At 40.5% G+C, this 14,599-nt stretch overlaps 1 protein-coding gene across 2 annotated transcripts in view; it reads left to right on the top strand.

Moving 5' to 3' along the window:
- Positions 1-13,278, top strand: part of npr3 (natriuretic peptide receptor 3) — a 28,880-nt gene extending 15,602 nt beyond the window's left edge. The window contains exons 4-8 of one of the 2 annotated variants that reach the window (XM_077231324.1): positions 4,937-5,072; positions 8,434-8,528; positions 8,686-8,803; positions 8,936-9,020; positions 11,370-13,278. In XM_077231324.1, coding sequence (XP_077087439.1) covers positions 4,937-5,072; positions 8,434-8,528; positions 8,686-8,803; positions 8,936-9,020; positions 11,370-11,481 — 546 coding nt within the window. In that variant the 3' untranslated portion in view covers positions 11,482-13,278. Of the gene's footprint in view, positions 1-4,936; positions 5,073-8,433; positions 8,529-8,685; positions 8,804-8,932; positions 9,021-11,369 lie in introns of both variants that reach the window. The other variant, XM_077231323.1, reaches the window with a different exon arrangement.
- Positions 13,279-14,599: the final 1,321 nt, after the last annotated feature.

The following is a 14,599-nucleotide window of genomic DNA, read 5'->3' as shown; positions in this document are numbered from 1 at the left end:
AAAACAGGAATGTCAGGGCTCTGTCACAAAACCAAGAAATAGACCAGACAGAAGTGACAGAACCCTGACGCTACCCACCTGGCGTCCCTAAGGAGGAACACCAAAAAACAATACAGGAACATGAAAACTCACCAACAGAAAACACAAGACAGGAAGATAAAAACACAGAGATAAAGAGGGGAGGGAAGCCAAGACAGGGCTTTAGCAGAGACCAGGGAGGGTTTGGAGGGTTGAGCCAGGGAGGCCCAGGCAGGGCTAGAGTCCTAGCAGGGTGGTGCCGGAGGGACAGACAAGGGAGACTCCGGTGGGTCTGGAATCCTGGCAGAGGGCCAGGGCGGTGACTGAGGGACAGACCAGGGAGACTTTGTCGGGTTTGGAGTCTTGGCTGAGGGCCAGGGAGGTGCAGGGAGTTTAGGTGGAGCAGGCAGGGCAAGACACTCGGGCGGCTCTGGAACTGTCTCCTTGGCCATTTCGGTGAGAGGGGAAGACTCTGGGATGACAGCGGGCTGCTCTAGGATGACAGCGGACATCTCAAGGACGGCCTCCAGGAGCTTGAGCCAAGCCAGCATGGGCGGCACTGGCAGGGCAAGGAGCTTGGGCGGCGCCGGCAGGGCAAGGAGTTAGGGCAGAACCAGCTTGACAGGCAGCAAGGGTGGCGCCAGCAGGGCAAGGAGCCAGGGGACGATCTCTGGGCCAACAGCAGGCTTTGGGATGGCCTCCAGGCATTGTGGCACGCAGGAAACCACCCTCCTCCTCCGTTTCCGAGAGCGAAGCAGCGCTGCAGCCTCTTCGGCTACCACTGGGGGTGCTGCAGCCTCTTTGGCCACTACTGGGTGTAAGACAGTGAGAGTAGATGGCTCTGGGACCACCAAAGTCAGAGCCTCCTGGACCACCAGACTTGAGAACCCCGGAGTCAGGTCCTCCTGGACCACTGGACAAAGGGAAGCGACAGGAGCCCACCTCTTCCTGCGCTTGCGAGGGCGAGGCGGTGTCTGCCTCTGTGGGAGCTGCAGCCTCCTTAGTAGGAATATTCCCATGGTGAGTGAGAAAATCCACAAAACCCCCAAAATTCAGGTGATCCAGGTCTCTCATTCTCCACCAGCCGAGCAGAGTTAAAAAGATCCTTGAGAGCCGCGTTGTTGAACCCCGGCCCCTCTGCAGCGTCACTGAACTCTAGGGAAAACTTCTTCAGATCAGTCCCCCATTGAGGGAGGGAACTCAAGGCCTTGAATTGGAGAATGCATTCATAGAGGGGGCTGGAGAGAGTGGAGGCTGGTGGATAGTGCAAGCCCTTCCGCTGAGTCCTGATTATGGCTGATTCGTTCTTTCTGGGTTTGGGATTGAGGAGATGAGGCGAGGACTCAATCGCAGAAGAATGAAGGCTTTTATTAAAAATAAAAATAAACAAAAACTAGCCCGAGGGGGGAAAACAACACAGACTTGACTTGTCTTGGAAACAGACAGGAGGAACATAACAGGGAGAATAAATAGGGAGAGCAAACAAAGCAGGTACCGAGGGAGGACAGATGGGGCAAATGAATCAATAATCAGGTAACAAGATGGGAGGGCCTAGACAATCGACAGGAGAGCACATGGCACAAGGAAACATACATGAAAAGTCATGTGCTCACACCAAACATGACAAACACAAGGCCAGTAAAACAAAAGCCATGTGCTAACACAAAACGAGATATGAACACGCAGCTAATGAGAACACTCGTAAGCCACGTGTTCACAAAACATGACAACATGAAAGCACACAGCCAGTGTAAAACAGAAGCTGCTTGCTACACAGTACAAGACAAGAAATGACATGAAGGCACATGAAACAAGGCACACAGACAAGACAAGTTGAGTGTCAGGGCTCTGTCACAAAACCAAGAAATAGACTAGACAGAAGTGACAGTACCCTAACAACTAAACACATTTTGCTGCCTCACCTGTTGCTTTAAGCCAGTGGTCTCAAACTCAATTCCTGGAGGGCCACAGCTCTGCACAGTTTAGCTCCAACCAGCTCAAACTCACACCTGCAAGGAAGTTTTTAGCAATCCTGAAGACCTTGATTAGCTGGATCAGGTGTGTTTGATTAGGGTTGGCGCAACACTGTGCAGAGCTCTAGCCCTCCAGGAATTGAGTTTGAGACCACTGCTTTAAGCAGTGCATTATAATTGAATTGTGGTACATGGATAAAGAGTAAGATCTTTATATTTCTGTGAAGGTTTTCACAACAGGTCATCACAGAATATATACTGCTCAGTCCTTGCAATTGGACTCTGATTCTTATCATTTGAAGAGGTTTCACCAGATGATGTCTGAACAGTTGATTATCTTTCATTCTCTTATTGCATTCCATTATGAAGAAATAAAAATATGAAAATAAGTAAAATCAAGTATTACATACAGATATAAATAAGTGAAAGAATTAATGTTTAACAGATTATTGCGGAAATTATTAAATCAAGTAAACAAAAAATAAATTAACAATATTAAACATCATAATAAAAATTTCCCATTGGGTCATTTATATTTTTGTCTTTCATTTTTCATATTTGTTTCTCCATATATGGTGTTTTAGAAGTTCTGTTCTGGTCATTGCAGCATACCTGGTAGTGACAGTGACACTCCACTTGGTAATTTTTTCACCAGGGTGAGGAAACTGACATGCGGTTGCACCTTTTCATGCCAGAGCCTGAAGTTAATCAGCCCAAATAAACAGAAACAGGCTTATAGTTAAAAACAGTGAGTCCAGTGAGCCCTGAGGATGTTACATTCACTCTAATGATGCATAGCTTGTTTAGGTTTAATCACTGCAGTTGGGCCAATTATGAATTAGTCCCGTTATGGAGTTCTCTTTACCTACCCAATAACTATGAAGCAATGTAACACATAAAATTATGTATTCAAATTATATATATATATATATATATATATATATATATATATATATATATATATATATATATATATATATATATATATATATATAATTTGAATACATAATTTTATGTGTATATATATATATATATATATATATATATATATATATATATATTGTGTATGTGTATACATACATATTATATATATATATATATATATATATATATATATATATATATATATATATATATATGTGTGTGTGTGTGTGTGTGTGTGTGTGTGTGTATGCTTTATAAATAAGAAATATATTTTAGTCAATTTAAAAGTTTTATGAGATAAACATGAGTGAGATTAAGATTAAGATTGTGAGACTTAAAGTCAAAAATAGCCAGGCTAAATAGGCAATAGAAAAAGGGAAAAAACCTTACAGTGGATTTATTTATTTTTGTATAAATAAATCAAAAATATATTTTTTGAAAGAAATCACTTTATCATTTAAAGATGCTGCAAACTGTGATGGAAAATCACAAATCTCAACAAGGATGACAGGCCTTGAGACCTCTCGTTTAACATCCTACTTAGAATAATAGAAATTGAATCAAAATCTCTTCTATATCTCTTTCATATCACATTCTTGAGCTGAGATTGCATCAGTTTTACACAAACTGTTAGCAATAGTGCCTGATCTTAAATATCAGCAGGGTTTGTTTTGCAATGAGAAAGCATGACATTTTTTTGCATTAGGAATGTTTTGTCCGATACATTTTGTTGCTGAATCACAAGCTGTGCTCTGTATGAAAACACGGCAGGGTTTGTTATGCTCTGAATGCTTGGAGATTTCACCTCTGTTCACGCTTCCAAAAATGAATATGTATATAAACAGTCAAATTACTATATCAGCTTTTCCTGCCGTTTCTCTCTTATTAGGCAGTTGAGGGTGAATGTAAATAAAGAGTAATCTTGGCAGCCCGATATCAAATCTCCCCCGGGCTGCAGACTGACTAAGCCCCAGGTTTTTACTATTGTTTGTCTTGAGCTGCGCACATGCAGCATGCGGCTCTGTGGCAGGAACAGACCATCAATCCGTATCAAAACAGAGCATCTACTAGTACGTGCTTTTCAGTATTCATGGTGGCTGGGTAGCCCTTATTATTTTTTTAATTGATTAACATTTTATTGAACAAGACAGTGCTGTTAATGGATCCTTTTCATCTTTTTCACTCTTGATGTTAGAAGACACTGCATGAAGTTGTTCATTCATTTGCAGTTTAACTAAAAAATGAAATTGATAAATGAGCTGCTCTTGGATTCTCTCATGATAACCTTTGCTTTATCATATTTGTCTACTAACGTCTTATAATGTAAATAAAATTTGGCCAACGTTTCTTTAGAAAGCAAGGAGTGTTATAGAGTTATAGAATATTAACTAAAAGACTCACGAAATGTGAAAAATAAATGCATGTGTACTGTAATAATCCACAGAGGCAATGTATTCTAAATTGTTTATCAATTTAATCATTTATTCATTTTATTCATGAAAAATTCGATGTTCTATTTGAATAATAAAATATCGTTGCAGCCGATAGCCTCGTGGGCAGTACTCCAACACCTAAGTTTGAGTTGTCCTTTCCTGATCACATCCCCCTCTCTGTCTACCCTATTTTAATAAAGACAAAGACGTCAAAAATACATCTTATTAATAATTAGATATTAAAATACAATTCATATCAAAAAGAGTGTAAATGTGTGAGCCCTGTGATGGACTGGCCAATCCGTCGAGTCTGTCCCCCGCCTGTGGCCTGAAACGCTGGGATTGGTACCCTGCATCCCCGCATCCACGCAACCCTGCAGAGGATTTAGGGGTTTGGGGATGGATATAAACATTTTTATCACTTCTCTATTTTTTACTCTAATATGCTAATGAAGGGTTAAAGCCTGGATATTGGCCTTTTTCATTGATGAATAGAGGTATCTCTCTCAGAAGCAAACATCATTTTGATTAAGAAATTGCTGTCTTCACCTAGTGTTCCTCAGACCTTGCTCTTTTATTGCATTGCAGGTCAATATGTTTATGGAGGGGTTCCATGATGCTTTGCTTCTGTATGCAATTGCCTTGCGTGAGGTGATGAGTAACGGTCTGACGAAAAAGGATGGACTGGAAATCACACACAGCATGTGGAACAGAACATTTGAAGGTAATTAGGGGGGAAAAATGCTGTGCTTTTTCCCGCAAAAGTACTATGGATACTGGAATGTGGCAGACATAATTTGTATTTTATAACAAAAATTAATCAGCAGCTGTAGTTCTAAAATGCAAATATATCGGCACAAAGATCACAAAGATCGGACAAAGACTGGCTGAACAGACGGAACTTAAATACAAACACAGATGACACTGATTAACAGAATACAGGTGATACAGATGAACTGATAATGACAGTGAAGATGACATGTGACATGTGAATACAAGTAAACAAGTCCAAAAGACTTGTCCAGAGGTTAGGGCAGATCGACGAGCGACATAGGCGGATCCGGGGGGACGAGGGAGCCTGGCGGAACTGGTGAACTGATGGGCCACGGCAGAGATGAAGGAGGTAGGAGCCAAGGGTGAGCCAGTGGACTGTTTGTCCGATGAGGAATTCTGGACGCGGTGGTTGGAGTCGGATCCAGGGCATCCATTGTCAATGATGGCGCTGAGGACTGGAAGCCCCTCAGCGAGCCCACCATTCCACTGGTGTCTTGAGGGTGAGTGACGGGGCTGACAGGAGGCAGAGGACATGAGTATGACGGCTGGATGATGAGAGGCGGCAGGAGAGGGAGCTTGGGTGGGGGTTCAGGAACAGACGCAGGAACAGACTCAGGAGTAGCGGCAGCCATCTCCACTGAGGGCTCAGCCGACGGCCATCTGGGAACGAAGCTCTGAAATGCCGGCGGCCACGACGGAACGAGACTCAGGAAGGGTGGTCTCGGTGGGACGAGACTCTGGAAGGGTGGTCTCGGCGGGACGAAACTCTGGAAGGGTGGTCTCGACGGGACGAAACTCTGGATCGGGTGTGGCGGTGGCCATTCTGGCTGATCGCGCTGACATGAGCGGTGGATCTGTCACGCTGGACATCAGTTCTGGATGCCTAGAGACCGATCCGGTGGCAGGCCTGATGGCTGGCATGACGTGAAGATTCTCAGGCTGGGCAGGCCTGATGTGAACAGTCTCTGGCTCAGGCTCGGCAGGCATGACATGAAGAAACTCAGGCTCGGCAGGACTGACGTGAAGAAGCTCAGGCTCGGCAGGACTGACGTGAAGAAGCTCAGGCCCGGCAGGACTGACGTGAAGAAGCTCAGGTGGTGCGGTGATTTTGATGGCTGCTGGTGATGGTGGTTGTTTTCTGGATCGGGATGCTACGCTCACCAAACATCTGCTGATGGCTTTCATCCAGTTCAGACCATCGGTGTTTGGGAGGTCGGTGTTCTGGTGGAAATTGGCACCGATCCAGAAAAGCAGCTTGAGGTTTTCATCGTCGAGGGGCTAGTGACGGCTCAACGAATAAAGTTCTCCGCAAAGGAAAAAAAAATCTGTACTCTCTTCAGCAATGGCGACAAAAATAGCCCTGTCATCCATGTGGGCTGGTCTGATCTTCTGTCACAGGTGGTTGCAGGAAGACAGACGGAGACGAGGATATATTTCCAAAACGAAGGTTTAATGGTAATTAAACACAGGACAGCAGAACAGGCAGCAACAAACACTAAATATAATGGAGATCGGACAAAGACTGACTGAACAGATGTAACTTAAATACAAACACAGATGACACTGATTAACGGAACACAGGTGATACAGATGAACTGATAATGACAGTGAAGATGACGCGGGACATGTGAATACAAGCAGACAAGTCCAAAAGAAAACAAACTAACCCAAACACCACTGTGACAGCAAGGAAGGGATTTGAAGCAATATAACATGTTAACATTATGCACACTTAGTTTGTAGTATGATCAATTATATGTTATTCAAATTATACAAATTACGTTAATTGCATAAGTGCTCTATTAATAGTCACAATAGCCGCAAATGACATCTTTTGATCACTTTAACCTATTTACTATCAACAGACCAATACACTGTATACACTTTCATTTAAAAGTTTGGAGTCAGTGAGTTAAAAAAAGAAGAAATTAATACTTTTATTCAGAAAGGATGCATTAAATTGGTCAGTATCGACAGTAGTAAATGCTTTTCATTTAAACTGTCTGTTCATCAAAGAATCCTGAAAACATTTTTTATGGTTTGCACAAAGAAATGTTTCTTGTGCACCAAATCAGCATATTAAAATAATTTCTGAAGGATCATGTGACACTGAAGACTGGAGTAAAGGACCGTTCACACCAAGAATGATAACTATAAATATAACAATAACTATATTGGCGTCCACACCAATGCATGATATTGTTCTGTTTATTCTAAGCAATCCAGTTTTGTCGTCTTCCACTTTAAATGCGTGATTGGTTGTCAATGTTTTATTGTTCATTAGGTGAAAACAATCTGTTCTAAAAGAGATTCTAACGATATTGTTCATCTTTGCCATTATCATTATTGTTGTGGCGTGGACTCTGCTATTCTTTTACATTTATAATGATTTTTAGAACTATATCTTTATTGTTATTGTTATCGTTATATTTATCATCATTGGTGTCAACGGGCCTTAATGGCTGCTAAAAATTCAGATTCATCCATCACAGGAGTAAATTACTTTTTAAAATGTATTAAAATAGAAAATGGTTATTTTAAATTTTTATAATATTTCACAGTATTACTGTTTTTCACAGTAAATTAATGCAGTCTTGGTGAGCATAAGAGACTTATTTCAAAAACATTAAAAAAAAATCTTACCAAACCCAAATTTTTGAACGGTAGTGTATATAGTAGTGTATATAGCAATTTTCAAGAAAACATATCATTTGGTTTTAGTGGGTTGGCAGACTTTTGTCCTTTAACAAATCAACATCCTATTAAATTATATTTTACACTCTAAGCTTATTATTAAGAAAATAGTAATGCATATTTTGTGCAAAAAGAACAGTGGAATCTGAACACTGACCAAGTCCCATTTTATTCCCATTATTATTATTCACCACATTTGATTCCCATTATTGTAGTTGCGAACAGGGTTTGCAAGTATTCTTGCCACTGTAATTCATTAAACTTCCCTTACAAAATAGGTGCTCAGACATGTCTGCGGCCCAGACCTGTCTCATTGACCGAAGAAAGACAAGTAAATGTGAAATAACAATGTTTTGCTCTGCCAGAATCATCAGGAACAGGGTCATGTTTTCCTGTTAAATTAAGTAATATTTTAAACATCTCAAGAATTCAGGAACACAGATGTACAGATGAAATTACCATTTCTGCAGTTAAAGCCAACAAAAATGGCAGGAGGCAGATGAGATTTCCTGTTTTATTGCCCACCCGGAATTTGCCGATTCTTGCTGGTGTTTTCCTTGGAATCTTTGACTTTTCAAACTAATTAATTTTCTCATTCCTCACATTCCGTTATACAGGCATTGCTGGCCAGGTGTCTCTAGATGCCAATGGTGACCGAAATGGGGATTTCTCTGTTGTTAGGATGACAGACCCAGAGGCAGGAACACACGAGGTATGCGCATGTAATAATTTCTGCTTTATTTGACCAAAAAAGTCAGGACAGTAAGTGAAATTCAATCATTTCAAACTAATTTGCAGGATTTGGTTTACTATGTTTGTGCCAGAATTATGTCTGAAGTAAGGAAAGAGATGTCTTTTTATGTCTTTAGATTATCATGAACTTTGGCACCAATGGAACTTTCAAAACCATGCCAGGCTTTAAGAGGGAATGGTTCTCCTTGCGAACAGCTCCAGAGCCTCCACCCCCAAAACACATTGAACCATCATGTAAATTACCCTTTACTTCTTTAAGACTGACACTTTTTTGTAACAACATGATATGCACATGTGTCACATATTTATTATTTTAATTTATGTGCAGTTTTCCTTATAAATGGTTTCATTTTCTTTTCTAAGCAGGTGGACTAGGTGTTTCGGCAGGGACTGGGCTAATAGTAGGGGGAATTCTGGGAACAGCTCTCCTCATGGCATTCTACTTCTTTAGGTAAACAACAAAAATAAATATATTTTGTTCATAAAATAGCTCAATGTATTAAAGTCCCCCTGTAGTTAATAATTGTATGCCTTAAAACTCATCTTTGTTCACCAAAATGACACATTTAAAAAACAATTTCTCGGAAAAAAAAAAGTTCTAAAACAGGTAGCCGAAAAATGTCTACGTCTGTATCGCTCTCTACAGCGTCAAACACATAACGTTAATTAATATGATTAGCATTTTGCTTGACTACGTTATCAAACAGCTAATAATGTGTTTCACCAACCATGTTCCCATTCGCCATCTCAGTCTGCCTTCTAAAAATCAGCATCCTTACAAATACTTTGAACAACTTTGAACGTCAGTGGAGAAAGGCATATAGTTCATCATAACACTGTAAAATACATCATATACATAATTCACCCGCTATATTGCTAAATGTACATTATTTTTTATATTAACTGAAAAATATACTGGGATAACCTGGCTTCTCTTGAGACTTCCCTGCTTCAGAGCATAGTTAATGATATTCTAAAGCCCGCCCGCACGTTGACGTGATTGGTTACAAGGTAGTTTGTGACGTAAGGAACATCGGCGATTATAAAAACTGCGTTTTTGAGACTGTCTTTGGTTCACTGCAGTTTTAAGGAGAAAATACTCAGCAATGGTGTTGACTTAAATCATATTAAAAACACCACATATAAACAACTTTAAAAACTTGATTTTCATTTTAGTTATAATGAAATAAGTGTCTGAAATTTAAATCTCAGTTTTATTGTTTTAGAACCATCTGCCCAAAACGTACTCTGTTACTAACATAACCTCGGTTCACTGAGATAATGGGAACGAGTATTGCGTCACAAGACACTTTGAGAAAAGTCCTTTTTCTCCAATACTGAAGCCTTATTAAATCACGCTGTACAACTGCACAAACGATGGCTGTGCAGTGAAACTGCAAGAACATATGGCGCTTGCAAGTCACCCACTCGCTTAACCGATGCTAAGGATAGCAGGAGGGCGGTCTTTAGCGAAAGGGAGTGCTGCTCAGCCGACTGGAGTGGCTCTGAGGTCCCCAAGGACTGTAGACAGGTCCCATTTTGGAATAGTAAAGAGACGAAGCAGGTTCAGCCTTTTGGCCCCCCTCAGAAAACGAACAACTAAGTTGTTCCTGCCTATAGACTGTCCGGCCACAAGAGCATGGTACGCTGCTATGGCCACCACATAGACTTTGAGCGTGGAAGGGGTACTCCCGTTGTCGAGCAGCTCCTGCAGGAAAGACAGTACCCACGAGACATCAGAGGATGCACGCTTCTCTGGTGAATTGAAGCAGCTGCAGAGCTGGAGCGCTTGGGCAGGAGTGGCACATTGCCTGCGACGACCTCTGTGCTGCGGTGAAGTACTTTGCGAAACAATCCACTGCGGGCCGAAGAGACGAGAAAAGCAGCCTTGTCTGCATCCTTAATCTCTGTTAAGTTCAGCCATAAGAAGCGTTCCAACACCACTAAGCTGGCCATGGTGCTGCCAATAGCCTGGGCGGTCGACTTTGTAGAGCACAGGGCCAAGTATGTTGCGCTGCACAGCGCTCGAAATGCAGCAGGGTCTGGGCCAGACTCGTCCATGGATCGAAGGAGTTTAGCCTGAAAGAACCTGGAGGGACCACCATGGTGTGGAGAGCGGAGCCCGCTCGGATCTCTAGACGCCTGGGGGGGGGAGTCATCTTCTGAGCCCGACCAATCCTCCGTGTTAGAAGCCACCAGTGACATGCTGTCATCGGGGATATCCTCTTCAGATCCCCCAAACGAACCTGGGAGGAAGAGAACGGGAGAGCGCGAGGGGCAGAGCCGCTCTCTGAAAAAAATCTAGGTACCCCAGACAGGCACCACACTCACTTTGCTCGTCAGAAGCATTTAGCCACAGGGGAGAACGCTGAATCAGCTTGCGTGCAGAGCACTGTCAATCAGCTTGCTTGAAGAGTTTCGATCAGTCAGCTTGATCTGCTGCAAGGCTAGTTTGACGGTGAGAAGGCTTCTTCTTTTGTCTCGGCATACAGTGAGGAGAAGATCTTTGTCGCTAAAGGGAAATTATTCTGAGAACCTATGTCAAATTTCCCGCTTATATAGACAGGTAGCCCCGCCCGGGATAAAGAGCCATAGGTTTGCTCAGTTTCCCTGCGTGATTCAATAAGGCTTCAGTATTCTGAGAAAAATTTGTTTTCCCAAAACGTCTAGCAATGCAATACCAGTGAACCATATCAATAGGGAACTATCTGCCCAAATGTTTATTGAGATAATAGAACGTTATTAGTATTGCTGATACTTGACATCTACATTCATGATATTGTTCTTCATCGCTCCTCAGAAAGAATTACAGGATAACCATTGAACGGAGAACACCTCGAGAAGAGTGTGACATCGGAAAACACCGTCAGTTGCGGGAAGACTCCATCAGATCTAACTTCTCTGCAGCGTAGTCTGCAGTCGTATGTCGACTGCTGGGGTGTTCGAATTCGGGGAAGGTGCATCTCAAATGGGTCTGTTGGCTCATCAAACACCATCCCAGGAACCCAGAAATATTTATAGACATGCTGTAGTGTTGTTTCCTTGTAAATTTTTCTTGCTCTTCAATTCGTAAACTCAGGAAAGTTGAATTTTTGGAGGAGAAGTACTTGCAGGCTTCTTGACTCTCTGTAAAGAAAAAGGGTCTTTTTATTTATTTAGCTACTGACCTTTTTTCCCTGAAAAAACTTTTTCCTTTTTTCCCCTGTAGAAGCCTGTCAGTTTTGTAGAAAAGAGCGAGCTAACTTGAGTCCTGTCAGCTGCTGGGCCGGTGGGGAGAATCGTTTATGAGATATTGAGGACTGAACTTAAGCTTATTTAAAACCTAAAACTCTCCCCAGTGATCTCGGCATCACTTTACCTTCCTCTTCTTCGATTAGAGAATGTCCAGTAGAACACACTGATAAACATCCATTGTTTCTTCTTTGTAGACTTGGTAAGGAGGCACTGATGAATAAAAAACTGATGTGAACTTTAAAATGATGTTCCTCTCTGTCAACACTTATCTCAGCAAGCTTTGATATATCAAATTTGGCTGCATGCTGAAACTGAAACACTGAACTGTTTTTATTTATGATTATAAATTCTGATTTTCTACAATAGGTTTTAGTCCCATTAATTATAATAATCAAATATAATTTCAACTCTCTGTCATATCTTGATTTACACTGCCATGTACAGTATCATACATGCTGCTGGGTGCCTCATAACCAAATGTTGTCTGATGGGTGTTCGCGGTTTGACTTCAAGATTCAATTGATAAAACCGACTGTTGTAAAACTTAACCAATCTAAACTATGTCCATTCATGTCAAGATGTTTAAAATAGGAATAATTTCTGCTTTTGAAACTTGTCATGCTTTAATAGCAGCAAAAAAGTCTACTATAGACCTCCTCCACCATTACATTTTTATGTCAGTCGTTTTGTACAGCCCTCTTTATATTGTTAAACATCTCACTTTTTGAATGCTAGAAAGAGTTTCAAAGGAGAGATGATTCTGCTCAAATCATGCCTGATTCTTCATCGTCCTGCACTTTGTTGCATCTGTTAAGGTGAACTGCAGAGGCAAGCAATTTGTTTGGTTTAAAAATATAAAAAGGAGGTTGTGAAAAAGTTATGTAATAGATACATAGATATGTCACAACATGATTTCATACACAACAGAAGCCGGTCTACCTATCAAAGAAAGATTTTGAAAAGCTATGTTTTGTTTATATTGCACATGTACATTGTTTAACTTTATGTCTTTAGATTGTCTTTATCAGGAGGTGGTTATCAATAATCTATCTGTTTAATAGCATATTATAAATAATATTTTTTAACTTTTGTGATTATTCAGTAATGAGGATGAGATGTAAATGTGAAATGTCACATTTAAAACCACCTCTATGGTGTGTGCGTCAAAAAATATAGGGTTTTATTCAGGCTTGGTATGATGGCAATTGTATACTGATGTAAGTAAATGTATCAACATAAGATGTGATGTTATTTATTGATATTTTTGTAGAGGTTTCATTTTTCTTAGTGTTGATTTTAACATTGTGTCTTGTGTGAAATATACAGAATCATTTTTGTAAACAGTATATCTGCCTTGTCAGAGCAAATTTTATCTGATAAGTATATTTACAAGACTTTGCAAACACTCAGAAGAATTGTAACTTATTTAGATTGATACATATTGACCAATTAAAAAGAAAATTTGTTAAATGAAATAGTCTCTCTGTGTTTACCACTAGTGCCTCTCATACAACTTTCAAATGGTCTATTCTGGGTAGGCCGACTTTAGTCGCAGCACATCTTTTACTCTTGTAATTTAGTTTCTAAAATTCATAACCAACAGGGTGGAAATGTTTTCCGTGAGCTTGTGTCCATTCAGTGGACCAATGGACTATCATAGCTGTGGTCTGAAATTCCTCATAGATCTCCAAGAGAATGTGTGCAAATGATCCCAGACTGCAGAGACACTATGTGAACACAGGTCATGTAGCCAAAGCAAACACAACTCACTTCCTTTGCTGCTCATCACAACAGGTGTCACACACACAACATTTTACCATTGCTAGTCGATACAACTCCTCCAGAACACATTTTAATGCTAAGGGATTGTTCACTCAAAAATTTAAAATCTGTCTTAATTTACTCATTCACATGTCATTCCGAACCTTTATGGATTTCTTTCATGTGTGAAACAACTGATGGATTTCTTTTTTGGCTGAACAGTTCCTTTAAGTTTCCTCTAAATGTATATCTCACCAGACACTCTTCAAATTACCATCAAAATTATGAACCAATAGTCCGAAGTCATGTCTCTTAATGTTTATTGGAGTACAGTATGAGTTCAAACACACTTTAAAGAACCATGAAATCCCAGCTGATACAAAGTCATTCTTTGACCTCACATCTGGCAATGGAAAACCACATGGAAAAATTCCTTGAATGCTTCTAAGACTACAGACTATGAGGCTGAACCTGTTGACTAAAAAGGCACTGAGAAGAAAATGTACCTGTCTGTATACAAACACAATACAGCTCAAAATCTTAAACTGCTATTGTAATGCTTTTCCCTTTTCACATCTTGTTACATTGTCCTAGTCTTAACACAAGCGAAGCAGATCTATTTTTAGCACACTTTGATAGAATGCATTTTTCTTTTTTTTTCTTCAGAAATGCAAAGGTTTCCTGTAATCATGTTCAAGTGTTTTCAAGAGGAATCCATTATTCAGTGCCTCTGCCATAACACATGTTGTAGTTGTTGGAGTGATTCTTAAATATTAGTACAGTGTGTGTCTGTTCATGAGAGTGAATGACCATTTGTAGTATTTGTGAAATGATCTAGTAAAATTCAGGGAGATAAAAGCTGTCCGGTAACATTAACATTCTTTATCACAATGTCGCGGTTGCTCGTCTGGTAAAGGATATTGGTACAGGTTTTTCCTTATGATTTTTTTGATCCAATCACTTGGAGCAACAAAATTAGCCACTAGTAAACTTATGATATAAAATATTATCACAAAATAATTGTCACAAAACATG

This window comes from Siphateles boraxobius, unplaced genomic scaffold (assembly GCF_051911475.1).
Source record: "Siphateles boraxobius isolate OS27281-9 unplaced genomic scaffold, OSU_SipBor_1 16, whole genome shotgun sequence".
Classification (NCBI taxonomy): domain Eukaryota; kingdom Metazoa; phylum Chordata; class Actinopteri; order Cypriniformes; family Leuciscidae; genus Siphateles; species Siphateles boraxobius.
This window is presented reverse-complemented; position numbering and strand designations above follow the sequence as displayed.